The 20,630-nt window shown below is 47.9% G+C and overlaps 1 protein-coding gene across 1 annotated transcript; it reads left to right on the top strand.

The window, feature by feature from the left end:
• Positions 1-15,758: 15,758 nt before the first annotated feature.
• Positions 15,759-20,630, top strand: VAMP8 (vesicle associated membrane protein 8). Its single transcript, XM_033175323.1, has 3 exons — positions 15,759-15,913; positions 17,275-17,433; positions 20,175-20,630. Exons 1-3 carry the CDS (start codon positions 15,911-15,913, stop codon positions 20,313-20,315), a joined length of 303 nt encoding a protein of 100 aa, XP_033031214.1. The 5' UTR covers positions 15,759-15,910; the 3' UTR covers positions 20,316-20,630.

Consider the following 20,630-nt stretch of genomic DNA (forward strand, 5'->3'; position numbering starts at 1 on the left):
TCCCAGCACTTTGGGAGGACGAGGCAGGTGGATCACGAGGTCAGGAGATTGAGACCATCGTGGGTAACACGGTGAAACCCCGTCTCTACTAAAAAAACAAAAAATTAGCCGGGCGTGGTGGCAGGTGCCTGTAGTCCCAGCTACTCGGGAGGCTGAGGCAGGAGAATCGCTTGAACCCGGGAGATGGAGGTTGCAGTGAGCCCAGATTGCGCCACTGTACTCCAGCCAGGGTGAAAGGGCAATACTCTGTCTCAAAAAAAAAAAAAAAAAAAGCTTTCTAGCTTGTACTACAAAGGAAAAAAAATGGCATGTTTCTGTAGTCTCAGCTATTCCCAGCTTTTCTGGAGGCTGAGGCAAGACAATCACTTAGTTGAGGAGTTTGAGACCAGCCAGGGCGACATAATGGCATAATGGGATCCATCTCAAGGAAAAAAAAAAAGCTATCAAGCCATTAAAAAACATGGAGGAACCTTAAATTCATATTGCTAAGTGAAAGAAATCAATGTGGAAAGACTACAAACTATGATTCCATCTATATGACATACATACACATGTATATGACATATATATGTATATGTATGTATATGTATATGTATATATGTATTTTTTTGAGTCAAGGTCTTGCTATGTTGCCCAAGATGATCTTAAACTCCTGGTCTCAAGCAATCCTCCTGCTTCAGCCTTCCAAAGTGCTGGGATTACAGGCATGAGGCACTGCGTTTGGCCCCAACAGTATGATATTCTGAAAAGGCTAAACTATGGAGACAATAAAAAGATCAGTGACTGCCAGGGAGGTAGAGTTGGGGGGAGGAAGGAATGGTAGGTGGAGCACAGGGGAGTTTTACAGAAGTGAAACTATTTTGTATGATGTTGTAATAGTGTCATGGTGGATACATGTCACACGTGTGGAAACCCATAGAATGTACAATGCAAAAAGTAAAGCCTAATGTAACTTATGGACTTTGTTAACTATAATGTATCAATATGGACTATGTTTTTTTTTTTTTGAGACAGAGTTTCCCTCTTGTTGCCCAGGCTGGAGTGCAATGTCTTGGCTCACTGCAACCTCTGCCTCCTAGTTTAAAGCGATTCTCCTGCCTCAGCCTCCTGAGTAGCTGGGATTACAGGTATCCGCCTTCACGCCCAGCTAATTTTTTGTATTTTTAGTGAAGACGGGTTTTCACTATGTTGGCCAGGCTGGTCTTGAACTCCTGACCTCAGGTGATCCACTCGCCTCGGCCTCCCAAAGTGCTGGGATTACAGGCATGAGCCACCGCGCCTGGCTGGACTATGTTAATAGTATACCAATACTGGCTCATCAGTTGTAACAAATGTACCACACTAATGCAAAAGGTTAATAATAGGAGAAATGGGAGCCTGAAGGGGGATATGGGAACTCTCTGTACCTTCTTCTTCTTCTTTTTTTTTTTTGTTTTGTTTTGAGATGGAGTCTCCCTCTGTTGCCTAGGCTGGAGGGGCAGTGTCGCAATCTTGACTCACTGCAGCCTTGACCTTCTGGGCTCAAGTGATCCTCCCACCTCAGCCTCCCAAGTAGATGGACTACAGGCGTGCATCACTGCGCCTGGCTAATTTTTTTTATTTTTTGTAGAGATGGGGTTTCACCATGTTGCCCAGCCTGGTCTCAAACTCCTGAGCTCAAGTGATCCTTCCTCCTTGGCTTCCGAAAGTGCTGGGATTAAAGGCGTAAGCCATTGCTCCCAGCCTGGAATTCTCTGTACTTTCTGCTCAATTTTTCTGTAAGCCTAAAATTGTCCCTCCAAAATAGTCTGTCAGTTAATTACTTATTTATTTATTTTGAGATGGAGTCTCGCTCTGTCGCCAGGCTGGAGTGCAGTGGCACAATCTTGGCTCACTGCAACCTCCATTTCCCAGATTCAAATGATTCTCCTGAGTAGCTGGGACTACAGGCGCGCACCACCACGCTCAGCTAATTTTTTTTTTTTTTGAGACGGAGTCTTGCTCTGCCACCCAGGCTGGAGTGCAGTGGCCAGATCTCAGCTCACTGCAAGCTCCGCCTCCTGGGTTTATGCCATTCTCCTGCCTCAGCCTCCCGAGTAGCTGGGACTACAGGCGCCCGCCTCGTCGCCCGGCTAGTTTTTTGTATTTTTAAGTAGAGACAGGGTTTCACTGTATTAGCCAGGATGGTCTCGATCTCCTGACCTCGTGATCCGCCCGTCTCGGCCTCCCAAAGTGCTGGGATTACAGGCTTGAGCCACCGCGCCCAGCAATTTTTGTATTTTTAGTAAAGACAGGGTTTCACCATGTTGGCCAGGATGGTCTTGAGCTCTTAACCTCGTGATCCACCCGCCTCAGCCTCCCAAAGTGCTGGAATTACAGGTGTGAGCCACCTCGCCCTGATCCGCCCACCTCAGCCTCCCAAAGTGCTAGGATTACAGGTGTGAGCCACCTCACCCGGCCTAGTCTGTTAATTTAAAAACAACCATAGGCTAGGCACAGTGGCTCACACCTGTAATCCCAGCACTTTGGGAGGCTGAGGAGGGAGGATTACTTGAGCTCAGGAGTTCGAGACCAGCCTGTGCAACATGGTGACACCCTATCTCTACAAAAAATTACAAAAAATACAAAAAGTAGCCAGGTGCAGTGGTGCATGCCTGGAGTCCCAGCTACTTGGGAGGCTGAGGTGGGAGGACTGCTTGAGCTCGGGAGGTCGAGGCCACAGTGAGCTGCCACTGTGCCACTGCACTCCAGCCTGGACAATGGAGCAAGACCCTGTCTCAAAGAAAGAAAGAGAGAGAGAGGGCCGGGCGCGGTGGCTCAAGCCTGTAATCCCAGCACTTTGGGAGGCCGAGACGGGTGGATCACGAGGTCAGGAGATCGAGACCATCCTGGCTAACACGGTGAAACCCCGTTTCTACTAAAAAATACAAAAAAACAAGCCGGGCGACGTGGCGGGCGCCTGTAGTCCCAGCTACTTGGGAGGCTGAGGCAGGAGAATGGCGTAAACCCAGGAGGCGGGGCTTGCAGTGAGCTGAGATCCGGCCATTGCACTCCAGCCTGGGCGGCAGAGCGAGACTCCGTCTCAAAAAAAAAAAAAAAAAAAAAAAGAGAGCGAGGAAAAGAGAAAAAAGAAAAGAAAAAAATACGCTGTAATTGACTTACTGCTTGTATTCTTCTTCATCAAAGAATGCAATTGGACACTGCTTTTTTGGGTGTGTGCATCAAAGGGATACTTGAAAGTGAAAACAATGAGAGAAATATTTTAAAATCATGTCTAATGAGGGTCTAGTATCCAGAATATGTAAAGAACTCCTGCAACTCAACAATTAAAAAGACAGCCCAAATAAAAATAGGCAGAGGGGCTGGGCACAGTGGCTCACGCCCATAATCCCAAAACTTTGGGAGGCCAAGGTGGGAGAATCGCTTGAGGTCAGGAGTTTGAGACCAGCCTGTATGACATGGTGAAACCCCATCTCTACAAAAAAGTACAAAAACTGGCCAGGTGTGGTGTCCACCCCTAGTTAATTTTTTGTACAAATCTGGTTTCTCCATGTTGCCCAGGCTGGTCTCAAACTCCTGATCTCAAACAATCCTCCTACCCTGGCCTCCCAAAGTGTTTGGATTATGAGCATGAGCCACTGCACCAGGCCAAAGGTTAGTTTAATTGCACAAGTGCTTTTTCTTGACAAACCATGAGACAACTATTGTATGCAGAAGTGCTATAGGCATATTTCCCATTTCTTCACACAAAATATTAAAAAGACATGTACTGTAGGGTCAAGATTTAATACAATTAATAATTTGTACTGCTTCATCAAGGACTTTCTTTTTTTTTTTTTTTGAGACCGAGTCTTACTATGTTACCAGGCTGGAGTGCAGTGGCATGATCTTGGCTCACTGCAACCTCCGACCCAGGTTCAAGTGATTCTCCTGCCTCAGCCTCCCGAGTAGCTGGGATTACCGGCATGCACCCACCACGCCCAGCTAATTTTTGTATTTTTAGTAGAGATGAGGTTTTTACCATGTTGGCCAGGCTTGTCTTGAACTCCTGACCTCAGGCGATCCACCTGCCTCAGCCTCCCAAAGTGCTGGGATTACAGGTGTGAACCACCATGCCTGGCTTCAGGACATTCTTAATATAAAGTGGCACTTTTAAAAGTTGCAAGTGCATGGCATTGAGGAATACAATGGCTACTACTACAATTTGATGCCATCGTCTTCATTTCTGCTTAGTTGCCAGCACTTTTACCCACCATTGCTTTTGCATCATCAGTACAAATGGCAGCCGTTAAAAAGGCAAATACTACAGTAATTTTGTCTTTGAAGCTCTCAGGAGTTCCTAGGCCACACACCGAGAACTATTGTCCTAAAGGAAAAGAATGGCAGAGGTAGACACATAAAAGCGGCTATTGGTGCCAGACGGATTTGTAGCAGGAGGAATCACCAGGCAAACTGTGTTCCTGCTGTTGAGGATATAGCTCACTTCTAGGTTATCCTAACAGGCAAGGCAGATCAAGTCACTTTTTTTTTTTTTTTTTTGAGACCAAGTCTCACTCTGTTGCCCAGGCTGGAGTGCTGTGGCGCGATCTCGGCTCACTGCAACCTCTGCCTCCTGGGTTCAAGCGATTCTTCTGCCTCAGCCTCCTGAGTAGCTGGTATTACAGATGCCTGCCACCACGCCTAACCAGGCGTGATTTTTGTATTTTTAGTAGAGACGGGGTTTCACCATATTGACCAGGCTGGTCTAAAACTGCTGACTTCAAGTGATCCACCCGCCTTGGCTGCCCAAAGTGTTGGGATTACAGGCGTGAGCCACCATGCCTGGACCCATCTTTCTTTCTAGACACAGGGTCTCACTATGTTGCCCAGGCTGGAGTACAGTGGCTATTCACAGGTGCAATCCCACTACTGATCAGCATGGGAGTTTTGACCTGCTCTGTTTCCCACATGGGCCAGTTCACCCCTCCTTAGGCAACCTGGTGGTTCCTTGCTCCCAGGAGGTCACTATAATAATGTTGAGCTTAGTGCAGATACCCGATGGGCATAGCACACTATATAACTCCTGAGCTCTAGTGATCCTCCTGCCCCAACCTCCCAAGTAGCTGAGACTACAGGCACCTGCCACCACACCTGGCTTTTTTTTTTTTTTTTTGAGACAGGTTCTCACTCTGTCACCCAGGCTGAGTGGCATGATCACAGCTCACTGCAGACGACATCCTGGGTTCAAGTGATCACCTTGCCTCAGCCTACTGAGGAGCTGGGACTAGGCGTGCACCCCCATGCCCGGCTAATTTCTTGTATTTTGGAGAGACAATGTCTCACTATGTTGCCCATGCTGGTCTCAAACTCTTGAACACAAGTGATCCTCCCACCTTGGCCTCCCAAAGTGCTGGGATTATAGGCATGAGCCGTTGCTCCCAGTCTGAGATGGATTTCTTTTTTTTTTTTTTTTTTTTTTTTTTGAGACGGAGTCTCGCTCTGTCGCCCCGGCTGGAGTGCAGTGGCCGGATCTCAGCTCACTGCAAGCTCCGACTTCCGGGTTCACGACATTCTCCTGCCTCAGCCTCCCAAGTAGCTGGGACTATAGGCGCCCGCCACGTCGCCTGGCTAGTTTTTTGTATTTTTTAGTAGAGACGGGGTTTAACCATGTTAGCCAGGATGGTCTCGATCTCCTGACCTTGTGATCCGCCCGTTTCGGCCTCCCAAAGTGCTGGGATTACAGGCTTGAGCCACCGCGCCCGGCCTGAGATGGATTTCTTAATCCACTATCAAATACTGGCCCAAATGAATTCAGTTTGGCTTAGGACATTTGTATCAACTCTTCTAGGACTACTCAGTATTAATGCTTCCATTAAGTTTAGCATTTATGATCTGTTATGTGCTAAGGACTGAACAAGTTACAGAGAAGGAAAAATGACTAAATTGTAGCCTCTGTCCTCTAGGAGTTAAAGGGTAAGGAAACAGATGATAATAATAAAAGAATTTAAAAATAATAGGATAGTAATAACAGTAATAGAATATAGAAAGTCATAAATACTGTTAAATGAGTGCTATGGGAGCATTGAGGAAGAAATGAATTACACTAGAGAAATCAGGAAAGCTTTTTTTGAGACAGGGTCTTCGGGTCTCACTTGGGCTTTGAAGGATGAGTGCAGTTTTGAAAGGAGAGAGGGAAATCACGTTCTTTTCAAAATTTTTTTTAATTTAAAAAATATTTGGCCGGGCGCGGTGGCTCAAGCCTGTAATCCCAGCACTTTGGGAGGCCGAGACGGGTGGATCACAAGGTCAGGAGATCGAGACCATCCTGGCTAATACGGTGAAACCCCGTCTCTTCTAAAGAATATAAAAAACTAGCCGGGCGGCGAGGTGGGCGCCTGTAGTCCCAGCTACTTGGGAGGTGGAGGCAGGAGAATGGCGTAAACCCGGGAGGTGGAGCTTGCAGTGAGCTGAGATCCAGCCACCGCACTCCAGCCTGGGCGACAGAGCCAGACTCCGTCTCAAAAAAAAAATATTTTGGCCAGCCCCGGTGACTCACACCTGTAATCCCGGCACTTCGGGAGGCCAAGGCAGGTGGATCATCTGAGGTCAGGAGTTCAAGACCAGCCTGGCCAACATGGTGAAACCCCATCTCTACTAAAAATAAAAAAATTAGCCAGGCATGGTTGTGCATGCCTGTAATTCCAGTTACTTGGGAGGCTGAGGCAGGAGAACTGCTTAAACCCAGGAGGTGGAGGTTGCATTGAGCTGAGATCGTGCCACTGCACTCCAGCCTGGGTGACAGAGTAAGATTCCATTTCTAAAATAAGATAAAATAAAATAAAAATAAAATCGGCCGGGCGCGGTGGCTCATGCCTGCAATCCCAGCACTTTGGGAGGTCGAGGCGGACAGATCATGAGCTCAAGAGATCAAGACCATCCTGGCCAACATAATGAAACCCTGTGTCTACTAAAAAAATACAAAATTTAGCTGGGCATGGTGGCAGGCGCCTGTAGTTCTAGCTACTCTGGAGGCTGAGGCCGAAGAATCGCTTAAACCCTGGAGGCGGAGTTTGCAGTGAGCTGAGATCACGCCACTGCAGTCCAGTCTGGCGACAGAATGAGACTCTGTCTCAAAAATTAAATAAAATAAAATAATAAAATAAAAAATATTTTGTAGAGACAGGGTCTCATTATGTTGACCAGACTCATCTGGAACTCCTGCCCTCAAGGCATCCTCCTGCCTTGGCCTCCCAAACTGATGTGATTACAGGCATGAGCCACCTCACCCAGCTGGAAATCAAAAGCTCTTAATAGTCTTGGGTGAACGAGAGTATTCTGTGTAGGAAACATACAGCTAATAGCCGGGCGCAGTGGCTCACACCTGTAATCCCAGCATTTAGGGAGGCCGAGGCGGGTGGATCACGAGGTCAGGAGTTCAAGATTAGCCTGGCCAAGATGTTGAAACCCCGTCTCTACTAAAAATACAAAAATTAGCCAGGCGTGGCATCGAGCGCCTGTAATCCTAGCTACTTGGGAGGCTGAGGCAGAGAATTGCTTGAACCTGGGAGGCAGAGGTTGCAGCGAGCCGAGATTGCACCACTGCACTCCAGCCTAGAGACAGAGTGAGACTCTGTCTCAAAAAAAAAAAGGAATAGAAAAAAGAAAAATACAGCTAATAAATGAACTTGCTAACTCAGTACCTCCAGTTTTTCCTTTCAGGACCAATATACAAAGATTTGTAATATTTAGCATTCATTTATCCATAAAATAGGCCAAAGTTTAGGAAAGAAATTTCTCTATAAATGTTTTCCAACAAAAATCATCTTTCTCTGCACTGTGGAGAAAGAAGCTTTCTTTCAGACTTCTCAGTTCAATATCTGAAAACTTTAGTGAGTTGCCTACATGTATAGGACATATGTCATATACTACAAAGGGTATCAAAGGACTCAGTCCCTGCCTGCGTTTATAGGACTTAATGTGTTGGAGGGGGTCAAATATGTAAGACAGTGTGTGAAAGATTCTTCAAAAGAAATAAAATGTGATGGAGATCAGAACAGGAACAAGTTAGCTTCAGTGGGGAAATCTCTAAAGCTTCATGGAGGCTATGTCTTAAATGTGAATAGAATTGTCTTAAGCAGTGATGAGTGAAGGCTTTAGGCAAAGGTATAGAAGGGAGATGGTGTACGATGTTTGAGAAAGGATGTGTAATTTGGTTGACTGGAGGGCTGGGAGGTGAATCTAATGGGAGAGAAGTTTAGAAAAGCAGGTTGAGAACAGTCTTGGAATGCCATTCTAAGAAGTCTGGGCTTTATCCTGGAGGCAGGATGTAGCACACAATATGTGTTTCTGGAAGACAGCGATCAACCACAGAGGAATAGATGGGAAAAGAAAGGTGAATTTAGAGGGGATTGGAATTGTCCAGGGAGGAGATCATGCTGCTGGCATTAACCAGGAGGCAGGAGCTGGTGGACCAAGGAGGTGGTGGATATGAGAGGCATGACCAAGAATGAACCAATTGCCTGATTTTTGTGCCCTTGTAAATAAATAAATAAATAAAGTATGAACTAAGGCTTGGTGATGACCTTGCATGTGGAGCATGCTTTGTGGTTCCTAGCTTGAGAAACAGGTAGAATGGGATCCCACCCAGGAGGAGGAATGTGGAGAAAAGATAAAGGGTTTGGTTTGGGTGTTGGACACATCCGTGAACTGTCCAGGGCATTGGAGAAGCAGCATTGGTAGTTGAGGGAGAGGCCCAGGCTAGACATAATATATTTGGGGATTGTCCACAAATGGCTATTGAAGCCGTAGAGGCACTGCACTTCCTTATAGGGAGACCAGGGTTTCTCAGCCTCAAAACAATTGCCATTTTGGTCCAGATTCTTTCTTGTGAGAGGGTGTCCTTTGCATTGTAGGATATTTTAGCAACATCCTTAGCCTCAACCCACCAGACACTAGTAGCACCCCTACCCCCAGCTGTGACAACCCAAAATGTCTCCAGACATTGTGAAATGACACCTGAAAGGCAAAATCACCCCACTGAGAAACACTGCTCTAAAACGGAGCTGGTTCTCTTCAGAAGTCGGAAGATGACCAAGGGGCCGGGCACAGTGGCTCGGGCCTGTAATCACAGCACTTTGGGAGGCCGAGGCGGGCGGATCATGGGGTCAGAAGATCAAGACCAACCTGGCTAACACGGTGAAACCCTGTCTCTACTAAAAATACAAAAAATTAGTCGGGTGTGGTAGCACGTGCCTGTAGTCCCAGCTATTCAGGAGGCTGAGGCAGGAGAATCGCTTGAACCTGGGAGGCGGAGGTGGCAGTGAGCCAAGATAGTGCCACTGCACTCCAGCCTGGGTGATAGAGTGAGACTTCGTCGAAAGGAAGGAAGGAGGAAGGAAGGAAGGAAGGAAGGAAGGAGAGGAAGGAGAGGAAGGAAAGGAAAAGGAAAAAGGAAAGAAAGGAAGAAAGGAAGGAAGGAAGAAAGAAAGAGGGAGGAAGGAAGGAAAGAAGGAAGGAAGGAAAGAAAGAAAAAGAAGGAAAGAAAGAAAAGGAAAGAAGGAAAGAAGGAAAGAAAGAAAGAAAGAAAAGAAAGAAAAGGAAGGAAGGAAAGAGAAAGAAAGAAAAGAAAAGAAAGAAAGAAAAGAAAGAAAGAAGGAAATAAGGAAAGAAGGAAGGAAAGAAAGAAAGAAAGAAAGAAAGAGAGAAAGAGAAAGAAAGAAAGAAAGATGGCCAAGGGCAGAATCTCTGGGTTCTAGGGGCACATTCAGAGAGTAAAAGGGAACATTAGGAGACAGGTGGGATGGCCACCAGTGTAACAGGCTATAGAGAAAAGGTTTGGAAACAGAAGTAAACCTTTGCAGTGGTGAGAACTTCATGATCCTTCAGGAAGCAGGTTCGGTTGAGTCTCCTGAATGTACCTTTTCCTTGTTCTCCAGCTTTTCTCCTCTGAGATATAGGAGTAAACTGCCCAACTGAGGCATAAATCAGAAGACTGGGATATATGCCAAGGTTTATGTACCTGAAAGTTTGCTTGGTTCCCTTTTCAGGGTGGTAATAGTCCCTTTCTCTTTGTTTCTCATTCAGTTTTCTCCATTAGTCTCCTTTTTATTTTTCTTTCTTTTTCTTTCTTTTTTTTTTTTTTTGAGACGGGGTTTTGCTCTTGTTGCCCAGGCTGGAGTGCAATGGCGCAATCTCGGCTCACTGCAACCTTCGCCTCCCCAGTTCAAGCGATTCTCCTGCCTCAGCCTCCTAAGTAGCTGGGACTAGAGGAATGTGCCACCATGTCCAGCTAATTTTTTGTATTAAGTAGAGACAAGGTTTCACCATGTTGGCTAGGCTGGTCTTGAACTCCTGACCTCAGATGATCCACCTGCCTTGGCCCCCCAAAGTGCTGGGATTACAGGTGTGGGCCACTGTGCCCCACCTTTTTTTTTTTTTGAGATGGGGTCTGGCCCTGGCTCTGTGACCCAGATTGGAGTGCAGTAGGGCACGATCTCAGCTCACTGCAGCCTCCATCTCCAAGGTTCAAGCAATCCTCCCACCTCAGCCTCCCACAGTGGCTGGGACTACAGGTGTGTGTCACCATGCCTAGCGAATCTTTACATTTTCAGTAGAGATGGGGTTTTGCAGTATTAGCCAGGCTGGTCTTTAACTCTCCGTCTCAAGAAATCCGCCAGCCTCAGCCTCCCAAAGTACTGGGATTACAGGCATGAACCACCGCACCCAGCCTATTCTTAATCCCATTTTGCAAATGAAGTGACTTGCCTGAAACTGCACAGCCAGGGGTAGTAGTGTAGAAGAGTAGGAGGTCAGATGTCACCCTAGTCTTTTGATCACACAGGGAATTGCTAGGAAGTTGGGGCTTTATCCTGGAGGCAGGGTGGAGCATACTTAAATACCTGTTTTGGGAAGATAGCAATCAGTCACAGAGGAGTAGATGAGAAAAGAAAGGTGAGTTTAGAGGGAATTGGAATTGTCCAGGGAAGAGATCATGGTGGCATTAACTAGGAGGAAGGGGCTGGCATGGAAAGGAGGAGGTGTATATGAGAGGTACGACCGAGAATAAACCAAGATTTGGTCCATTGCTTCTTGGGCTACAACTCCTACGACCTAGCAGTTTAGCAGTTTTTCCTTACAAAGTCACTTTACAGAAAAGAAAAAAAAAAAAAAAAAAAAAAAAAAAAAAAAATATATATATATATATATATATATATATGTAAATAAAATGTTTGAGGCTGGGGCGGTGGCTTACGCCTGTAATCCCAGCACTTTGGAAGGCTGAGGTGGGCAGATTACTTGAGGTCAGGAGTTCAAGACCAGCCTGCCTAACATGGTGAAACCCTGTCTCTACTGAAAATAAAAAAATTAGCTGAGTGTAGTGGCGCAGGCCTGTATTCCCAGCTACTTGGGAGGCTGAGGCAGAAGAATCACTTGAACCCAGGAGGCGGAGGTTGCAGTGAGCCAAGACTGCGTCACTACACTCCAGCTTGGGCAACAAGAGTGAAACTCCTTCTCAAAAAAAGAAAAAGCAAAAAGAAAAAGACAGGGTCTCACTATGGTGGTCAGGCTGGTCTTGAAATCCCAGGCTCAAGCAGTCCTCTCACCTCAGCCTCCCAAAGTGCTGGGATTACAGGTGTGAGCCACTGCACCTGGTCTACTGAGTTTTTTTTTTTTTTTTTTTTTGAGACAGAGTCTCGCTCTGTCACCCAGGCTAGAGCGCAGTGGCCGGATCTCAGCTCACTGCAAGCTCCGCCTCCCGGGTTCACGCCATTCTCCTGCCTCAGCCTCCCGAGTAGCTGGGACTACAGGTGCCCACCACCTCGCCTGGCTAGTTTTTTGTATTTTTTTAGTAGAGACGGAGTTTCACCGTGTTAGCCAGAATGGTCTCGATCTCCTAACCTCGTGATCCACCCGTCTCGGCCTCCCAAAGTGCTGGGATTACAGGCTTGAGCCACCGCGCCCGGCCAAGGTCTACTGAGTTTTTTGAGTGCTAAGCACAGATGATGAGGTAACTGAGGCTTACAGTTGTTATGTGAGTTTGTCCCAGGTCACGTAAATATTAAGGTATGGATCAGCCACCATGCCCAGCAATAAGCCACTTTACAATATGTATTTTAACGTTTTTTACTAATCACATAATTTACATTTTTCTACTGGCCAAATTTTAAAAGTAAGAGAAACAGGGCTGGGTGCAGTGGCTTATGCCTGAAATGCCCACACTTTGGGAGGCTGAGGCAGGAGGATTGCTTGAAACCAGCTACAATGAGCTATGATTGTCACCTAGGTTGGAGTGCAGTGGTGCAATCTCGGCTCACTGCAACCTCCACTCCCCGGGTTCAAGTGATTCTGTTGCCTCAGCCTCCCGAGTAGCTGGGATTACAGGCAATCACCATTACGTCCTGCTAATTTTTTTATTTTTAGTAGAGACGAGGTTTCACCATGTTGGCCAGGCTGGTCTTGATCTCCTGACCTCATGATCAGCCCACCTCAGCCTCCCAAAGTGCTGGGATTACAGGCGTGAGCCACCATCCCTGGCCGAAATTATTTGTATTAATCTTTATTTAACTCAATATAGCCAAACATTATTGCACCACATAATCAATATATAAAATTATTATTATTATTATCATTTTTAGTGACAGGGTCTAGCTCTGTCACCAGGCTGGAGTGCAGTGGCACTATCATAGCTCACTGCTCTCTCACACCCCTGGGCTCAAGTGATCCATCTGTGCTAGCTCTCCAAGCAGCTAAGACTATGGACATGCACCACCATGCCTGGCTAATTTTATTTTATTATTTATTTATTTATTTATTTGTTTGTTTATTTATTTATTTTGAGACAGAGTCTCACTCTTGTTGCCCAGGCTGGAGTGCAATGGTGCGATCTTGGCTCACCGCAACCTCCGCCTCCTGGGTTCAAGCAATTCTCCTTCCTCAGCCTCTGAGTAGCTAGGATTACAGGCATGTGCCACCATGCCTGGCTAATTTTGTATTTTTAGTAGAGACAGTGTTTCTCCATGTTGGTCAGGCTGGTCTCGAGCTCCCGACCTCAGGTGATCTGCCCGTCTTGGCCTCCCAAAGTGCTGGGATTACAGGTGTGAGCCACGACGCCCAGCCAATTTTATTTTTTTATTTTACTTTATTTTTATTTTTTACATTATTATTATTATTATTATTATTATTATTATTATTGTTATTGTTAGAGACAGAGTCTCACTCTGTCACCCAGGCTGAATTGCAAGGGTGTGATCTTGGCTCACTGCAACCTCCGCGTCCAGGGTTCAAGCAATTCTCCTGCCTCAGCCTCCTGAGTAGCTGGGATTACAGGCATGCGCCACCATGCCCAGCAAATTTTGTATTTTTAGTAGAGATGGGTTTTGACATGTTGATCAGGCTGGTTTCGAACTCCTGACCTCAGGTGATCCACTGCCTCAGCATCCCAATGTGCTGGGATTATAGGCGTGGGCCACTGCGTCCAGCAGTTTTATTTTTTTATAGAGACAGGGTCTTGATATGTTGCCTGGGCTTATATATAATATTTGCTGAGCGTGGTGGGTTATGCCTATAATCCCAGCACTTTGGGAGGTTGAGATGGGAGAATCGCTTGAGGTTTGGAGTTTGAGACCAGTTTGGGCAACTCAGCAAGACACTGTCTCCAAAAAAAAAAAAAAAACTAGCTGGACATGGTGGCCCTTGCCTGTAGTCCCAGCTGACTGGGGAGTGTGAGGTGGGGAGATTGCTTGAGCCCAGGAGTTCAAGACTGCAGTGAGCTTGAACACACTGCACTGCACTCTAACCTGGATGATAGAGTGGGACCCTGCCTCTAAAAACAACAACAACAAAAAGCTACAGGGGTCCGAAGTTTATTTAAAGCCTTTAAAAAGGTATTTGTGGCTGGGCGGGTGGCTCACGCCTGCAATCCCAGCACTTTGGGAGGCCGAGGCAGGTAGATCACCTGAGGTCAGGTGTTCAAGACCACCCTGGCTAACATGGTGAGACCCTGTCTCTACTAAAAATACAAAAAAAAATTAGCCGTGCCTGGTGGCATGCACCTGTAGTCCCAGCTACTAGGGAGGCTGAAGCAGGAGAATCATTTGAACCTGGGAGGCAGAGGCTGCAGTGAGCCGAGATAGCGCCATTGCACTCCAGCCTGGGTGACAAGAGAGAAACGTCCCAAAAAAAAAAAAAAAAGTTTTGTGTCTGGATATGGTGGCTCACACCTGTGATCCCAGCACTTTGGGAAGCCGAGGAGGGAGGATTACTTGAGAACAGGAGTTTGAGACAAGCCTGGGCAACATAGTAAGACCCCCATCTCTACGAAAAGTTTTAAAATAAATTAGCCAGACATGGTGGTTTGCACCTGTAGTTTCAGTTACTGGGGAGGCTGAGGCAGGATGATCGCTGTAGCCCCGGAGTTCAAGGCTACAGTGTGCTACGATCATGCCACTGGACTCTAGCCTGGGTGACAGAAGGAGACCATCTCAAGAAAACAAAACAAAATAAACAAACAAAAAAAGTACTTGTTGGAAAAGCTGACGTTTCCTCCTTGGAACTGATTTCTTCTGGAATGGGTCAAGAATGTTCGTTCCCTTCTGAATGTCCCTGTTATTGTTCTTCTGTCTTGATAAACACTGTCAAGGAAGAACAGATTTTCTCCGGCCTGGAGCCAGGTTAGTGGAAAAGTCCTTTGCCTTGGGCCCCCTGCTCTGGTACACCAGGGCAGTCTTCTGATCACTGATCACTGACTGGGATCAATTACCTCTGTGGTGGCCCCTGAAGGGAAATGCAGAATTGCTGAACTCTGGAAGGGAAGGAGAGGTTTGGTGAGCCATCATTACAGACACTGTGCTAGTGGCAGTGCATTGCACATGCTATCTTTTTTTTTGAGACAGAGTCTTGCTCTTGTTGCCCAGGCTGGAGTGCAATGGCATGGTCTCAGCTCACTGCACTCTCTGTCTCCCAGGTTCAAGCGATTCTCCTGCCTCAGCCTCCTGAGTAGCTGGGATTACAGGCACCTGCCACCATGCCTGGCTAATTATTTTGTATTTTTAGTAGAGACTGGGTTTTGCCATGTTGGCCAGGCTGGTCTCGAACTCCTGACCTCAAGTGATCTGCCTGCCTTGGCCTCCCAAAGTGCTGGGATTACAGGCATGAGCCACCATGCCCGGCCTCTTTTTGCTTCTTACCAGCACTGTCTGAGCTAAGCATCAGCACCTGCAAACTCCACAGAGGTGAAAAGGTTCACTCAGGGGCCTGTAACTAGTAACCCAGAGCTTTCAGAATCAGAGCCCAGGATCACAGTATTCCAGACTTCAGGGGTTTTAGTGTTTTCTGTCACTGAGGGACCTGAGAACAAGTGTTATCCAGCAAGAAATTTTCATAACTGCATTTTGTTTCCCTGTGAGCCAGGCCTGGCATGGTTGATCTCTGTCTCTAGAAACTGGAGTCAGATATTCAAGACATTAAAAGGAGATGGCTGGTGGGGCGTCATGGCTCCTAGGACTTTGGGAGGTTGAGGTGGGAGGATCGTCTGAGCCCAGGAGTTTGAGACCAGCCTGGGCAACATGGTGAGACCTCCTCTCTATTTAAAAAAAAAACCAAAAAAGAGAGAGAGATGGCTACTCTTTCTAGATCAGGAGGTCCAGCCTCAGGAAACCTTGGAGGGCTGCTTGATCTTTCTTTTCTAATTCCTGAAAAGTTAGAAGACCTTTAGCATCTGAGATCCCTATTACTCTAAGCTTAAGCTCTTGTTTGGGAAGCCACTGGGTGGACAGTGAAGAGTGCCCGCCTACCTGGGGAAACCTGAGTTAGGTGTGGCTGGAGCGACTCGAGATGCGAGGTGGGCGGGGGCAGGCTGAAAGCTGGAGCAAGCAGGAAGTGAGCTGACGGCCACCCTGGGAGGAAGCCGACTAGGCGAATTCACCTGCTGATCGGCCTGGGCTGCTCTTGAGACATGGTGAGCGAACTGGAAACTAGGAAAGGGCTGATTTAAAGAGGAGCCAGAAGGGGCTCGGGACTGGGGGTTGGCTGTGTGGGGGGAGGAGAGTTGGTGGCAAAGTTAGAGGGCTGGGCCAGTGCTGCCTGTGGCCTCTCCTCTTTGACAACTTGGCTGCAAATAGCGCTGAACCGTCCTAGCAGGTGTTTCCACTCCTTCTTCCTCCCTCCCCTGACCTCTGTGCTAGTGGGGAGCTGGGCTTCCGTGCCAGTGCCAATGGGGGCTCCGAATTCCAGGCAAAGTGTTGTTGTGCCTTCCTCCTCCAGGGAGCCCGAGGCGGGTGTTGTGACACCACCAGGCAGTGCCTGGGCAGTTTCCAGTTCAGATTCCAGCCCAGCGGCAGGAGCTCTCCTCTCTGGCCTTTCACTTTATCCCTACACAGAAACACAAAGGATTTGTGTGTCCACTGAGTCCTTTGGGTGTCCTTTCTCCATTAACATGAAGAAGAGAACTAAGGGTTTATAAGATAACCAGAAGTTGGTTCTCTGTGAGAAGCTAGTTCTGACCCATGCCACTGGCCTGTTTTTGGAGGTCAAGGAGGGAGGAGCTTAATAATATTTTTCTCTCCTTGTTCAAAAACCTTGTCATGAAGCCTCTGAGATGAGACATCAGCCAGGGAGGACTAGTCCTCCATTTCCCCCAATACCCAGGCGGGTATTTTTATTTAATATCTGCATAAGCAGGTGGTTGCTTGGTGCCTGCGCGTGGTGCCCAGTGGTGGGGAAAGCAGAAGTGTGCGGCTCAACGGCTCTGGGCACCTTCTGGGGTACTTGGTTGCCTGTTGTTCTGGGTCACAGCAGCAATGGCATTGCGGCCAGGGCCATGTTCCAGCAGCTATTTAGAGGGGCAGATGGGTGAGGCTGGGTGAGGGTGTTTTGCTGGCCAGCACAGACACTTTCAATGAGGATCCCGAGAAATCAGGAAACGGGGGTGGCTCCGGGAATTGTAAATAGTGGTAGGCTCTGCCCTGGAAAGGGAACATTGTGAGATGCTGGCTCTGCTGTATTCTATGGCCTTCTCTAGGGAGCAAGGAAGCAGCGGGGAGAGATTTAGTGATGTGCTGCTTTTCTTTGTCAGGGGCCCTAACAATCCTGAAAGAAGTTTGATCTAGTCTCTTTAGCATCACATCTCACCTTCTGGGGCTTACAAATGCATTTATTTTTGATTACACAAGTAATACCTGAAAACATTCTCTTTGTAAACATTTCAAGCATTTTACAAAAAGCTGAAGTCTGCCTGAGGCCTTACCCTCCCCAGACCTCTGAGGCCAAGTCTCCAGTTCCCCCACCACTTGGTCTAATTAACCCTGTGTTGCTGCGCAGGAGGAAGCCAGTGAAGGTGGAGGAAATGATCGCGTGCGGAACCTGCAGAGTGAGGTGGAGGGAGTTAAGAATATTATGACCCAGAATGTGGAGCGGATCCTGGCCCGAGGGGAAAACTTGGAACATCTCCGCAACAAGACAGAGGATCTGGAAGCCACAGTGAGACAGGGACCCCACTGGGGGCTGGAGGAAAAGAAGGAGGGAGGGGATTTCTTTTTGGTGGGGCAAAATGAACAGGAGGGTCCGAAGTGTGACATTTCTGTTGCCTTTCACCTGGTTGGGGAGCTGATGTGAGCTGAGTCTCCACTTCTGAATCTGCTCTGCTCCACAGATTGTTATGGATCCCAGGGAATGGATCCCATGACTGAGGTCCCATGACTATGGCAGCTCACCCACAGAGGCATGTTCTGAGACCGATAGCTCAGTCAGCCCATGCATTCTCAGGCTTCTCTCCTGGGAAACTTGTTTTCCCTTTGAAGCCTGCCCATGACAATCATTTGGATCTGACCTTCCCAGGGCAGAAGTATTGGCTTTGAGGAAACCCCCACATGTGGCCTCTAGCCTTCTCTAGGAGCTATTAGACAAGGGGTGGGAAATTGCTGGCATCTTGCTGAGTTGGCTTTAAAAAGAAGGGGGAAAGAGCAGAGAAATGCTTTGATCCCAGGGTCCCCTGCTAGATGAAGGCTAAAATAATATCTCCCACACATCTTGCTAGACCTCATTCTTCTCTCTCTCCAGCCAGGGCCTGAGGCCAGCTGTTTCAGGGAGGAAGTAACTCCAAAGTTGAGCAAAGTCTGGAGCCTCAGGTTTTGTGTCCAGCTGGGAAGCTGGCTCTGGCTTTCTTAGTCCTGTGTGAACTCTTGGCTCTTGGGTATTGCTCCCTTGTCTCCCTGGGGCTCATTGCTTGTTTCTGTAGCTTAATTGTAGCTTAATTGGGGAGCACGGCCCCGGGATTTTTTTTTTTTTTTTTTTTAATAGAGCCTCACTCTGTTGCCCAGGCTAGAGTGGTGCAATCTCGGCTCACTGCAACCTTCGCCTCCTGGGTTCAAATGATTCTCTTGCCTCAGCCTCCTGAGTAGCTGGGATTACAGTATGCACCACCACACCTGGCTAATTTTTGTATTTTCAGTAGAGACGAAGTTTTGCCATGTTGGCCAGGCTGGTCTCGAACTCCTGACCTCAGGTGATTCACCTACCTTGGCCTCTCAAAGTGCTGGGATTACAGACTTGAGTCACCATGCCTGGACAAGCACTAGGAAATTTAGTGTCTATAACTCGAATTGCTGGGCATGGGGAAGAGTGCATGGAGGAGGAGGAGTTCCCTTACTTCCAACCCTCTGTACTGTCCTGGTCCCTCCTCCAGCCTCAGCAGTCACGATGGGGCAAGGAGTCCTGGAGCTGGGAGATGTGCCCACCTGGAGCCTGCATCCCTCAGTCCCAGGATCTGCCCTCCCAAGGGCAGACTGGGGGGGCAGATTGTGCTGCCAGTGTTGTACCCCTGGGTGTAAGCAGGTGTCAGGGACCCCTCAGTGTGCATGACAGTGCAGGGGTTAGAAGAGAATGGGGACCCCTAGTCATATCTAGGTGGAGACTTCCTAGGATCCTGAGAATTCTAAATTTCAACCCGGCCTTCCAGATTTTTAGGAAGGTACATTTGTCAAGGTAGGCAAGATAGAGCATTTTTTTTTTTTTTTGAGATGGAGTCTCGCTCTGTTACCCAGGCTGGAGTGCATTGGTGTGATCTCGGCTCACTGCGACCTCCGCCTCCCAGGTTCAAGTGATCCTCCTGCTTCAGCCTCCCAAGTAGCTGGGATTACAAGCACCCACCACTATGCCTGGCTAATTTTTTTGTATTTTTAGTAGAGAGGGGGTTTCACAATGTTGGCCAGGCTGGTCATGAACTCCTGACCTCAGGAGATCCATCTGCCTCAGCCTCCCAAAGTGCTGGGATTATAGGTGTGAGCCACCGTGCCCGACCAGAGCATATTTTATTTAGCAGTTTGCTACCTCAGCTTACAGTGTCAGTATTAAGATGTATGGCTTGAGCTGAGCATGGTGGCATGTGCCTATAATCCCAGCACTAGGGAGGCTGAAGTGGGAGGATTGCTTGAGCCCTGGACATGGAGGCTACAGTAAGCCAAGATTGTGCCACTGCACTTCAGCCTGGGTGACAGAGCTAGACCCTGTCTCAAAAAACCAACAAACAAGGCCAGGTGCCGTGGCTCATGCCTGTAATCCCAGCACTTTGGGAGGCCAAAGCAGGTGGATCACCTGAGGTCAAGTGTTCAAGATCAGCCTGGCCAACATGGTGAAACCCCATCTCTACTAAAGATACAAAAATTAGCTGGACATGGTGGTGCACGCCTGTAATCCCAGCTACTCAGGAGGCTGAGATAGGAGAATCACTTGAACCCGGAAGGTGGAGGTTGCAGTGAACTGAGATTGCGCCACTGCATTCCAGCCTGGGCAGCAGAGTGAAACTCTGTCTCAAGAAAACAAAAACAAACAAACAAACAAACAAACAGATATCTGGCTTGTAGGCCGGGCACAGTGGCTCACACCTGTAATCCCACCTCAGGAGGGCGGATTACTTGAGGTCAAGAGTTCAAGACCAGCCTGGCCAACATGGTGAAATCTCGTCTCTACTAAAAATACAAAAGTTAGCTGGGTGTGGTGGTGTAATCCCAGCTAGTCAGGAGGCTGAGGCAGGAGAATCACTTGAACCCAGGAGGTGGAGGCTGCAGTGAGCCAAGATCGAGCCACTGCCTGGGCGACAGAGCAAGACTCCATCTCAAAAAAACAAAAACAAAAAAGTTTGGCCTGTGGGTTGCACTTGTACTTATACTGTTGTTCCAGTGGGAGGATCCACTGGGTCACTCACTCTGCCTTTTCCCCAACAGTCTGAGCACTTCAAGACGACATCGCAGAAGGTGGCTCGGAAATTCTGGTGGAAGAATGTGAAGATGATTGTCCTTATCTGCGTGATTGTTTTTATCATCATTCTCTTCATTGTGCTCTTTGCCACTGGTGCCTTCTCTTAAGTAATAGGGAACCTCTCCCACCTGCCCTTCTCGTCAGGGACAACCCTCTGTAAATGGGTGCCAAGAGGGTCTCCTTTCCTGTCCTCCTCTACAGAGAATGCTGCTCGGTCCTCCTACCCCTCTCCCCGAGGCCCTGGTGCCTTGTAGTATGCCCCAGAGGGTAACTTGGTCCCCCAGAAGGACAGAAAAAAGACAGCTGGACTGTGGATGCATTTCATGGGTCCTTAGAGTGGGCTGGAGAAACCTAGAGGGCCCAGCATGTGGCTGGGAAAGTGCTGGTGGCCAGTGGGCAATAAAGACCTTTCAGTATCCCTA

This window comes from Trachypithecus francoisi, unplaced genomic scaffold (genome assembly GCF_009764315.1).
Source record: "Trachypithecus francoisi isolate TF-2019V2 unplaced genomic scaffold, Tfra_2.0 Lachesis_group17, whole genome shotgun sequence".
NCBI lineage: Eukaryota > Metazoa > Chordata > Mammalia > Primates > Cercopithecidae > Trachypithecus > Trachypithecus francoisi.